Genomic DNA, 12,609 nt, shown 5'->3' with positions numbered 1-12,609 from the left:
CCAGTGTGTGTCTACTTAAATAACTTCCTACAAGCATAGACATAGTTATAATAGTTGAAAGACACCCTTGAGCTTTTGTTTTCCATGCTTCTCGCCATTCATTTTCTCATCAGGGTATTAAATGTATGCCACTATAAAACATCACTTGGTGCACTATTGAATGAAATATAAGAAACATGCACTGTGCCCTTTTAAAAATACATGTATGGCAAAACCAATACAATATTGTAAAGTATTTAACCTCCAATTAAAATAAATAAATTTATATTAAAAAAATAAAATAAAAATACATAAGCCTAAGCAAGAGAAAACAGTCTTTAGACTTTGCAAATTAGGATTCTTTTATGCTAACACTAAATATTAAAAGTTTTTCTCTTTGTTCTTTCAGGAGCAAACAAAATTGAACACTGTTCTGTGTCAGACTTTTGTATTCTGTTACTTATGGTCTTTAGGTGGAAATCTAACTGAAAATCACTGGGATTCTTTTGATACATTTATTAGAACACAATTTGATGATAATCCTGATGCCAGGGTAAGAGCCAAATAAATTTAATTTTAACATAACTCTGAATCATTAAAATTAAATTTCAAGACTAAAACTTTCAAAGCTTTAGTTCTAGTATAAATATAAATTCTTCATTTGAAAGGTTTTTTAATTATTCACTTTCTTAAACTAGCAATAGATAATTTATTGTATTAAAATTTTTTAAGAATTCTTTCCAGGCCATATGAAGAATGTAAGGTGTAAAAGTGAATAAAAACTCCCTACTATTAAGAAAAATATTGAATTATAGCTAGTAAATTTATGTTTTCACAGTGCTATGGTTTAGCAGTTGTGAAATTACTTTGTGTGTGTTCTAAAACTGAGCAAATGAATCAGTATATTGAAGGTAATGGCAACCGGGCTTCTCACTGTTAAGAGAAGGTATATTACAAATATAGAGGAGAAAGATTAGAATGTATTTTGTGTTATTGGATTGGAATTAGAGGTTTTGGGACTCATGGAATAGATAGATAGATAGATCATATGTATATGGTGTATATATCCATACATACATAAATTTCCTAGTTCTGTGTGCTGAGAGGAACTAGAAGCAATGGCACATCAGTAGCAATGAGCATACTTAGTTGCTGATTTCTGAATACTCTTCTCCATGAAAGGGAACCAAAGCACCTTAGTGAAATGACTGATTCCAGGGGGTTGAGGAAAGTTCAAAATAGGCTCAGAATATCTTATGTCGGATAGTGAATACGTGCTTGAAGAACAATGGCACCTGTCAAACGAGCACAGGAGCCAATTTAAGTGATTCCCATTGGACAAATCTAGGCATATTTGAGCATCAAGATAATGATGGTGTGGATCACAAGCTATTGAATGAAATAAAAGTCTGTGAGTTGATGCACATAAAAATACATGTGAATAAATAAACTAGGGAGAAAGAGCTCTTCCTTACAGGAGAATACCAGCTAATCTATGTAGGAGAAATGATGGGATTAGAAAGTTATTACTTTGAAACCATTGTAGTAATAATTGATTCAGGCAGGAATCACCAATGGTTGCAAAAACTAGTAGGTGAAGGTTTCTTATTTACATAGTTTCAAAACATCTTCTACAAATTACTTATTAGTTGTAAAGAGAAAAATAGTGTCGTCATACTGAAAAACCTTGTAGACACCATATTAACTAGGTGACCGATTTATCATCAATATTAGCACAAACCTGTGCCTTCTGATGTGGTACATGGAGAAGTATACAGCCTTGCTTCCAAGCTATTCCTTCCAAAATGCATAACCTTACTCTGACTACAACAAAGCTAGTGGAGGTGATGGAATTCCAGTTGAGCTATTTCAAATCCTGAAAGATGATGCTGTGAAAGTGCTGCACTCAATATGTCAGCAAATTTGGAAAACTCAGCAGTGGCCACAGGACTGGAAAAGGTCAGTTTTCATTCCAATCTCAAAGAAAGGCAATGCCAAAAAATGCTCAAACTACCGCACAATTGCACTCATCTCACACGCTAGTAAAGTAATGCTCAAATTCTCCAAGCCAGGCTTCAACAATACGTGAACCGTGAACTTCCAGATGTTCAAGCTGGTTTTAGAAAAGGCAGAGGAACCAGAGATCAAATTGCCAACATCTGCTGGATCATTGAAAAAGCAAGAGAGTTCTTATTTCTGCTTTTATGACTATGCCAAAGGCTTTGATTGTGTGGATCACAATAAACTGTGGAAAATTCTGAAAGAAATGGAGATACCAGACCACCTGACCTGTCTCTTGAGAAACCTGTATGCAGGTCAGGAAGCAACAGTTAGAACTGGACATGTAACAACAGACTGGTTCCAAATAGGAAAAGGAGTACGTCAAGGCTGGATATTATCATCCACCCTGCTTATTTAACTTCTATGCAGAGTACATCATGAGAAACACTGGGATGGAAGAAGCACAAGCTGGAATCAAGATTTCTGGGAGAAATATCAATCACCTCAGATATGCAGATGATACCACCCTTATGGCAGAAAGTGAAGAAGAACTAAAGAGCCTCTTGATGAAAGTGAAAGAGGAGAGTGAAAAAGTTGGCTTAAAGCTCAACATTCAGAAAACTAAGATCACAGCATCCGGTCCCAGCACTTCATGGCAAATAGATGGGGAAACAGTGAAAACAGTGAGAGACATTATGTTTTGGGGCTCCAAAATCACTGCAGATGGTGACTGCAGCCATGAAATTAAAAGACGCTTATTCCTTGAAAGGAAACTTATGACCAACCTAGATAGCATATTAAAAAGCAGAGACATTACTTGGCCAACAAAGGTCCACCTAGTCAAGGCCAGGGTTTTTCCAGTAGTCATGTATGGATGTGAGAGTTGGACTATAAAGAAAGCTGAACGCCGAAGAATTGATGCTTTTGAAGTGTGGTGTTAGAGAAGACTCTTGCGAGTCCCTTGGACTACAAGGAGATCCAACCAGTCCATCCTAAAGGAGATCAGTACTGGGTGTTCATTGGAAGGTCTAATGTTGAAGCTGAAACTCCGATACTTTGGCCACCTGATGCAAAGAGCTGACTCATTGGAAAAGACCCTGATGCTGGGAAAGATTGAGGGCAGGAGGAGAAGGGGACGACAGAGGATGAGATGGTTGGATAGCATCACTGATTCAATGGACATGAGTTTGGGTAGGCTCCGGGAGTTGGTATTGGACAGGGAGGCCTGGAGTGCTGCGGTTCATGGGGTTGCAAAGAGTCAGACATGACTGAGCAACTGAACTGAACTGAACTGAACTCTGACTATGGATACACCAAGACTACTCAAACTGATGAACATTCCGTAAAATAAACTGGCCCATATTCTTCAACAGTGTCTGTCATGAAAGAAAACTGAGGAACTTTTTCAGTTAAAGAGACTAAAGAGATATAATCAAATGCAATGCAATATCCTGGATTGGATCCTAGACTGAAAAAAATATGGCTATAAATGACATTGTTAAGACTGTACTTGAATATAGAATGTAAATTGGATAATAGTATTGTATTAATATTCAATTTTCTGATTTCAATCATTTTAGTGTGGTTGTAAAATATCCCTGTTTTTTAGGAAATGCTCACATACTTAGGGTAGTATAGAATAGTGTATATAACTGACATCTTAGAGTAAGATAAACACTAAATCAAGAGGCAAAATGTGAACAGTCAGTTAATCTATATAAGGAATATATGGGAATTCTTTGTACTATTCTTTTAACTTTTCTGTAAGTTTTGAATTATATCAAAATAAAAAGTTACCAAAAGAAAAATCCCTAAGATAAGAAACTAAGGCCTATGGATTAGAACCTTCTAGTGGATATGAAACCCTGCTGGATCTTCAAGATCATTGTATCATAATTGGACAAGATGAACCAGGTTGAGGACAACTGAGAATCTGAGACAGAGAGACAGATCCCTCTGGATGAGGGGAAATGATCTGGGTTCATCAAAGGTCTGTGGGAGATGGCCCTCGGCAAATATTCAGTTCAACAAATATCTGTCAAAAATCTCTTACATGGTAGACACTATTCTGGATATGGGAGCTAAATCAAGTAACCAAAGTCCCTAGCTTCATAGACCTTACATTACAGTCAGGGGAGTCAGCCACAGACATATATACATCATTGACAATTCAGTGCCATGGAGATGAATAAAGCAGAGTAAGGATGACAGTACTGAGGGCAGGGGGAAACTTTTGTATATTAATATTAGTCAGGAAAGCTTTGCTAATTAGGTCATGTACAGAGTTCTGAAGAAAGTCAAAGTTCTAATGGTTCCGTAGGGGAAAGCATTCCAGTCAAAAGAAAAAGCAAATATGAATGCCTTTACTCAATGAATGATTGCTTGACAGTTTTGAAAAACAGCAGACTTGCGAGGTCAGAGTGGAAAAATCAAGTGGGAGTGTAGTATAAAATGAGGTCATGGAAGTAAGCAGTGGGACAAAAAATATAGCTTTATGGGCCATTGTTAGGACCTTGATTTCACAGTGGGTGTGATGAGAAGCTATTGAAGCATTATGACCTAAGATGTTTAGAAGGACAGTGCCAGCCCCTGTCCTGGCAGTGGTAATGCTACTTGGATAACAGGAGGGAGTCCAGATGAAAAGGTGGATTCCTCCTTCTGTCTGCAAGCCCCAAATGAATGGGCTGTTGGTTTTTTGTTTCTTGCCTCAATAAATGGTCTGACAGCCACATGGTAGTAGCCAGAGCTCAATGACTGTTATAGATTCTTCCTTCTTTACTCATCTGAGTTAAAGTGAGTGAATTTTTTCTTCTAATAAATTTTTTTCAAATATGGCTTCTTCTCTTCATCCTTGCATGCATGCATAGTAAGTCACTTTAAGTCGTGTCCAACTCTGTGTGACCCCATGAACCTGTAGCCCACCAGCCTCCTCTGTCCTTGAGATTCTCCATGCAAGAATACTGGAATGAGTTGCCATGTCCTCCTCCTCTTCATCCTTATTGCCTCTCAATAACTCAGATTCTTTTCATTTCTTTTCTGGGTTGTTAAAATACAAATTCATTATTCCCTTGCTTTTGGTCCTATCATTTCTGATTAAGCTATACACCATTATTTTTTAAAATTACAGTTTGCAATGCATTAATTGACATGAAATCAGTTGAAAGAGTCACAACCCAGTTTTTAGAAATGAAATAGAAATTAAGGAAACAATTCCATTCACCATTGCAATGAAACGAATAAAATAGTTAGGAATAAATCTACCTAAAGAAACAAAAGACCTATAGAAAACTGTAAAACACTGATGAAGGAAATCAAAGATGACACAAATAGATGGATAATAATATACCATGTTCATGGATTGGAAGAATTAATATAGTGAAAATGAGTATATTACCCAAAGCAATCTATAGATTCAGTGCAATCCCTATCAAGCTACCAACGGTATTTTTCAGTGAATTAGAACAAATAATTTCACATTTTGTATGGAATTACAAAAAACCTCGAATAGCAAAAGCAATCTTGAGAAAGAAGAATGGAACTGGAGGAATCAACCTGCCTGACTTCAGGCTACACTACATAGCAACAGTCATCAAGACAGTATGGTACTGGCACAAAGACAGAAACATAGATCAATGGAACAAAACAGAAAGCCCAGAGATAAATCCACGCACTTATGGACACCTTATCTTTGACAAAGGAGGCAAGAATATACAATGGAAAAAAGACAATCCCTTTAACAAGTGGTGCTGGGAAAACTGGTCAACCACTTGTAACAAATGAAACTAGAACACTTTCTAACACCATGCACAAAAATAAACTCAAAATGGATTGAAGATCTAAATGTAAGACCAGAAACCATAAAACTCCTAGGGAAAACATAGGCAAAACACTCTGACATAAATCACAGCAGGATCCTCTATGACCCACCTCCCACAGTAATGGAAATAAAAGCAAAAATAAATAAATGGGACCTAATTAACTTAAAAGCTTTTGCACAATGAAGGAAATTATAAGCAAGGTGAAAAGACAGCCTTCAGAATGGGAGAAAATAATAGCAAATGAAACAACTGACAGAAAATTAATCTCAAAAATATACAAGCAGCTCATGCAGCTCAATTCCAGAAAAATAAGTGACCCAATCAAAAAATGGGCCAAAGAACTAAACAGACATTTCTCCAAAGAAGACATACAAATGGCTAACGAATACATGAAAAGATGCTCAACATCACTTATTATCAGAGAAATGCAAATCAAAACCACAATGAGGTACTGTCTCACGCCAGTCAGAATGGCTGCTATCAAAAAGTCTACAAACAATAAGTGCTGGAGAGGGTGCAGAGAAAAAGGAACCCTCTTAACACTGTTGGTAGGAATGCAAACTAGTATAGCCCTATGGAGAACAGTGTGGAGATTCCTTAAAAAGCTGGAAATAGAACTGCCATACAACCCAGAAACCCCACTGCTGGGCCTACATACTGAAGAAACCAGAAGGGAAAGAGACACGTGTACCCCAGTGTTCATCGCAGCGCTGTTTACAATAGCCAGGACACGGAAGCAACCTAGATGTCCATCGGCAGATGAATGGATAAGAAAGCTGTGGTACATATACACAATGGAATATTACTCAGCTATTAAAAAGAATGCATTTGAACCAGTTCTAATGAGGTGGATGAAACTGGAACCTATTATACAGAGTGAAGTAAGTCAGAAAGAAAAACACCAATACAGTATATTAACTCATATATATGGAATTTAGAAAGATGGTAACGATGACCCTATATGTGAGACAGCAAAAGAGACAGAGATGTAAAGAACAGACTATTGGACTCTGTTTGAGAGGGGAGGGTAGGATGATTTGAGAGAATAGCATTGAAACATGTATATTTGTCGGGGTCCAGCCCCAGCAGGATCCAGGGGTACCCTCAGGATGCTGGCGCTGGTGATAAGAGAGAAAAAAAGAGAGAAAGAGAGAGAGAGAATGACATGGGGAGACCAAGCTTCGGTGAAAGAGGCCCATAACTTTATTTTCAAAAGGAACTTTTATACCTTGACTTGTACATAGAGGGAAATGAAAGATGCAAAGTCATGCAGAGTCAGCCCAAACATTACATCTGTTTTGTCTTTATTGAAACCAGGATTTTTTCTGCATGCCTTTCCCATAAACAACGTTGTGTACATTATCTTCTGGCCTTGGAGGCCTGTGGACATTTTATGACCGTTTTTTGATAAAGGCTGCTCAACCAGAAAAACTTATTTTCCCTTGAAGTGTTTTTTCTTTATATTTATAATTTATGTCAGCCTCAGAAAGTGCTAAAGAGAGTTACATTCTCACGGAGCAAAGGTGCACCGAAGAACTGATGCTTTTGAACTGTGGTGTTGGAGAAGACTCTTGAGAGTCCCTTGGACTGCAAGGAGATCCAACAAGTCCATTCTAAAGGAGATCAGTCCTGGGTGTTCTTTGGAAGGAATGATGCTAAAGCTGAAACTCCAGTACTTTGGCCACCTCATGCGAAGAGTTGACTCCTTGGAAAAGACTCTGATGCTGGGAGGGATTGGGGGCAAGAGGAGAAGGGGACGACAGAGGATGAGATGGCTGGATGGCATCACTGACTCGATGGACATGAGTCTGGGTGAACTCCAGGAGTTGGTGGACAGGGAGGCCTGGCGTGCTGCAATTCATGGGGTCGCAAAGAGTCGTACACGACTGAGCAACTGATCTGATCTGATCTGATACATATGCCATGTATCTGTATGTTTTATAAAACTTATAAAACTATTCCCATTCTATGACTTTTAAAAATTATATACACATATGCACAAGGGCTAGAAGAGAACATGGACAAATAAAAATCACTTTTAACTAAAAAAAAAAAAAATTAAATAGCCACCATCAAAACTTTTAGTTACCACTATATTGGAGATATTAGCCTGTGCAGTAAGGCGGGGGAACAAAATAAAATATAAACTTTAGAAATGAAATAAAGCTGTCATTATTTGAAGGAAACAACTGAATATGTAGAAAATCCTAATAAGGTTTTTTTTTTAATAGAATAGAATGTGAAATAGAGTGATACTTGGGGTAAATATTATACATATTTAAACAAACACATCTATATGTATGTACCAGATCACCATGTGAAATTGAGTCACTGTCAATAACTATCAGCAAGACCCTCTTTGACCCACCTTATAGAGTGATAGAAATAAAAACAAAAATAAGTAAATAGGACCTAATTAAACTTAAAAGCTTTTGCACAGCCAAGGAAACTAACAAAATGAAAAGACAACCCTCAGAATGGGAGAAAATAATAGCAAAGCAATTGACAAAGGATTAATCTGAAAAATATACAGGAAACTCATGCAGCTCAATATCAGAAACACAAGCAACCCAATCAAAAAATGAGAAGACCTAAACAGACATTTCTCCAAAGAAGTCATACAGATGACCAATAATACATGAAAAGATGCTCAACATCACTCATTATTAGAGAAATGCACATCAAAAGTACAATGAAGTATCACCTAACACTGTTTAGAATGGCCATTATCAAAAAATCTACAAATAGATGTGGAGAAAAGGGAAGCCTCTTGCACTGTTGGTGGGAATGTAAACTGTTAACAGCCACTATGGAGAATGTATAGAGTTTCCTTAAAAAACTAGGAATAAAAAATGACATTATGACCCAGCAATCCCACTACTGGGCATATATCCTGAGAAAATCAGAATTGAAAAAGACACATATACCCCAGTGTTCATTGCAGTACTATTTACAATAGCTAGGATATGGAAGCAACCTAGATGTCCATCAGCAGATAAATGAATAAAGTAGAAGTTGTGGTACATATATACAATGGAATATTACTCAGCTATAAAAAGGAAAGAATATGAGTCAGTTGAACTGAGGTGGATGAACCTAGGGCCTGTTTTACAGAGTGAAATAAGAATCGGAAAAATAAATATCATATAGTAAATGCATATATATGGAATCTAGAAAAATGGTACTGATGAACCTATTTGCAGGGCAGGAATAGAGATGCAGACATAGAGAACGGACTTGTAGACACAGCAGGGGAAGGAGAGGATGGGATGAATTGAGAGTGTAGCATTGAAACATATACATTACCATATGTAAAGTAGATAACTAGTGGGAAGCTGCTATATAACACCGGGAGCTCACTCCGGTGATGACTTCTGTGATGACCTAGAGGGGTGGGAAGGGGCATGCTGTTGTACAGCAGAAACCAACACAACACTAAAGCAATTATCCTCTAATTAAAAATAATTTTTTTTTAAAGGTCACTGCCCAGTAAGCTTGAAACACCACTGTTTTGTGCAGCTGCCAGAATGAACCTTCTGAAATGCAATCTGATCATGTTACCCACTTAGAATTCTTCACTGAACTCTTGTTGCAAGCTCTTTAACAAATGAGGTTTTTATAACTTGCTCACATCTGTATGTCCAGACTTATCTCTTACAGTTTCCACATGCATGCCACTTTCCATGACTTCCAGACCTGTTTTCTTAGTGTGAACCCTGACTCCTTTTTCCCCATCCCCATTTCATCACTTCTCTGCCCATCTGACTCCTGCTTATCCTTCAAGTCTGAGTTGTAGCATCACCACCCCCTAGTGTGTTAGGATATGTTAGTAACTCAGTCATGTCTGACTCTTTGCAACCCCATGGTCTATAGCCCACCAGGCTCCTCTGCCCATGGAATTCTCCAGGCAAGAACACTGGAGTGGGTAACCTTACCCTTCTCCAAGGAATATTCTCAACCCTGGAATGGAACCCGCGAATCCTAGAGTGCAGGCAGATTCTTTATTGTCTGAGCCCCCAGGAAAGTCCACCTAAATCTCTAGCCACTGGTACAACTCCCCTGTGAGTAGAAATGAGCCATCCCTCCTCTGTGGATGTACTAAACTCTATTAGAACCCTTATTTCTCCATGAGTATTAACTAGTGTGTTTGTGTCCTCGAGGTGGGTTATAAAGTCATTGAAGGCAAAGGCTGGGTTTTGTTCAGCATTTTCCCCCACACCAAACACAGTATTTGGTGTAGAGTAATCCCCTGAATGTTGGGTCTTAATGTTGAATTAAATATTTTTTTTACATAGTTTTAACAGTCAGTACATCAGGCTTTTACTGTATAGTATTTCATGATTAAAGAATTGAACTCTGATACTTAAGCAACTACTTCTCTACAAAGCAACAAGAAATCCAAACCCATCCATGTTCTATGACTACCTTTGCTTCTATGTAACTATTTCTATGACCGTGTGTCAATCCTTTCAATAGTGGTGTTTAATTTTGTATCCTAGCTTCCCAGTTCTGGTGACCTGTGGAGCATTCACATGGATTTTGACACCAAACGGCTGGATCCCTGGGAACGAATCATACCCACCTTCAAATACAGCCGAGACACTCCGTTTTTTGAAATGCTTGTCCCCACAGCTGACACAGTGCGCTTTGGGTACCTAATGGAAAAACTACTGGCAGTCAAGCATTCAGTGTTGTTTACCGGAATAACTGGAGTTGGCAAGGTAGGAAACCCACATCAAACAAGAAAGTGTTAGTTGCTCAGTCATGTGCACTCTTTATGATCCTGTGGACTGTAGCCTGCCAGGCTTCTCTGTCCATGGAATGCTCCAGGCAGGAATTACTGAAGTGGTTAGCCATGCCCTTCTCCAAGGGATCCTCCCAACCCAGGGACCAAACCTGGGTCTCCTGCACTGCAGGAAGATTCTTTATCATCTGAGCCATGGGGAAGCCCCACCTCATACAAGAAGCTCTGTCCAGAAGGAGGGCACGATGAACCTAGAATTGTGAGCCCCATAAATAACACCTTATATCTCAGGGGAATTTCTTCTGAATTTGTGTCACTTTTTCAGGAAGAATATAACTATGCTGAATCTGTATCAGGTCCACAGTTTGCCACTTTCTGAATAAATCCTTGGTGTCAATAATGTATATAAACCAGAGGACCCTGTGAACCAGTCTTTTGTGTTTGGGAGCTTTTATGTTGTGTCCCTGGAAATTTCTGGGGCTGCCACTTCACAAGTTAGGGTGGGAACCTGTCAAGGCAGTTTGTGTCCCTGCAGACTATTAATGAAGGTCAGCCTTTCGCCTCCTGCCCATTTACTTCTACTCGGCACAGTGTTTAGGAAAAGTAGAATATAGAGGAAAATGCTGATTATTTGGTCTTCTTGATTTGGGGGCAGTCCACATGAACAGGGACTCACTGTTTTCCCTCTAAATTGTTTCTAAGTCTCTGACTCTTGCTATCAAATTAACTTGGATAGTAACCAAGATGGATTTTTGTATAAAACTAAAATAAAAATTTTTGCTGAGATAGAGCTGATTAGAATGTTTCCTTGGTTCTGATAACTGTAATTAAATGGAATCTCCAGGAAGAAAAAGACATTTCAATCTAGTTTTAACCTCCCTCCCTCCTCTTATCCTGATTTTACTCATTGTACCAGATTATTACTGATATACATAATTGAAAGATATTGAGTATAAATCAATTAACATCTTTTTTTAAAATTTTTAAGTCTGTTATTGCAAAAGGATTGCTAAATAGAATTCAAGAATCAGCCGGCTATGTCCCTGTTTATCTAAATTTTTCTGCTCAAACTTCATCTTCAAGAACACAAGAGATCATTGAGTCAAAACTGGAAAGGAAAAGAAAAAATATCCTAGGTAAGATTTATTCTTGTCATTTGCCTCACACAAACTATTTATTAAGCTAATTCAGAAAAACAGTACACGTAATAAAGTTACAATTGGATATTTCCTTTGCTTAATTTATTTGTAAAGGTAATTCTGTTCATGCTACTCTTTCATGGCTTTACATCTAGATATCTTACTGTTAGCAAGCAAGTCGTTTACGTCTGTCATCACCTGCAACTCAGAACATCTTCTATCTCTACCTCTCCAAGGCTCTCCCTCTCTCTACTCTCTCTTCTTTCAAACATGCATTGATTTCCCTTTATTTAAAGCAAGCAAACCTCTTTACATCTGGTGCATTCAGTTACCTGAACCCAGTAGGGAATAAGCATGAAACCGCTTTGGGGTTTCTTCAGGCAGCACTTTCCCCCAGGCTTTGTGGGATCTCCTCACGCTTCCTTTTCAACTGTTTCGATCAATACCATAACTTTCTGGTCACTTGCAGTCATTTTGAGTCTTCAATCTTCAATCCCAAACCTAATTTTTTTTTTTTTTGTCTTTTTTTTAAGTATCGTCCTGTTAATCTCTGCTGTACAGCAAAGTGACTCAGTTATACATATATGTACATCCTTTTTTATATTCTTTTCCGTTATGGTTTATCCCAGGAGATTGGATCTAGTTTCCTGTGCTCTACAGTAGGGCCTTGTTGTTTATCAATCCCCAATCCAATTTAAAACTCCTCCCGGGGACTTCTCTGGTGGTCCAGTGATGTAAGCAGGTGGTGCGGGTTTGATCCCTGATCAGGGAGCTAAGATCCCCACATGCCTCGCAGCCAAAAAGCCAAAACATAAAACAGAAGCAGTGTTGTCAGAAATTCAATAAAGACTTTTTTAAAAAGCTCTTCCTCTCCTCTGTTTTAAGCCAGGTTTGTGGCTGGAGGTGCTGGAGGCAAAGAGGGGCATGA

The 12,609-nt window shown here is 38.2% G+C and overlaps 1 protein-coding gene across 1 annotated transcript in view; it reads left to right on the top strand.

The window, feature by feature from the left end:
- Positions 1–12,609, top strand: part of DNAH6 (dynein axonemal heavy chain 6) — a 282,338-nt gene that overhangs the window by 134,244 nt on the left and 135,485 nt on the right. Inside the window, exons 37-39 of the mRNA XM_024999429.2 lie at positions 389–532; positions 10,298–10,519; positions 11,531–11,678. Of these exons, the coding sequence (XP_024855197.1) occupies positions 389–532; positions 10,298–10,519; positions 11,531–11,678 (514 nt within the window). The remainder of the gene's footprint in view (positions 1–388; positions 533–10,297; positions 10,520–11,530; positions 11,679–12,609) is intronic.

The sequence above is a fragment of the Bos taurus genome, chromosome 11 (assembly GCF_002263795.3).
Source record: "Bos taurus isolate L1 Dominette 01449 registration number 42190680 breed Hereford chromosome 11, ARS-UCD2.0, whole genome shotgun sequence".
In the NCBI taxonomy this organism is placed as follows: domain Eukaryota; kingdom Metazoa; phylum Chordata; class Mammalia; order Artiodactyla; family Bovidae; genus Bos; species Bos taurus.
This window is presented reverse-complemented; position numbering and strand designations above follow the sequence as displayed.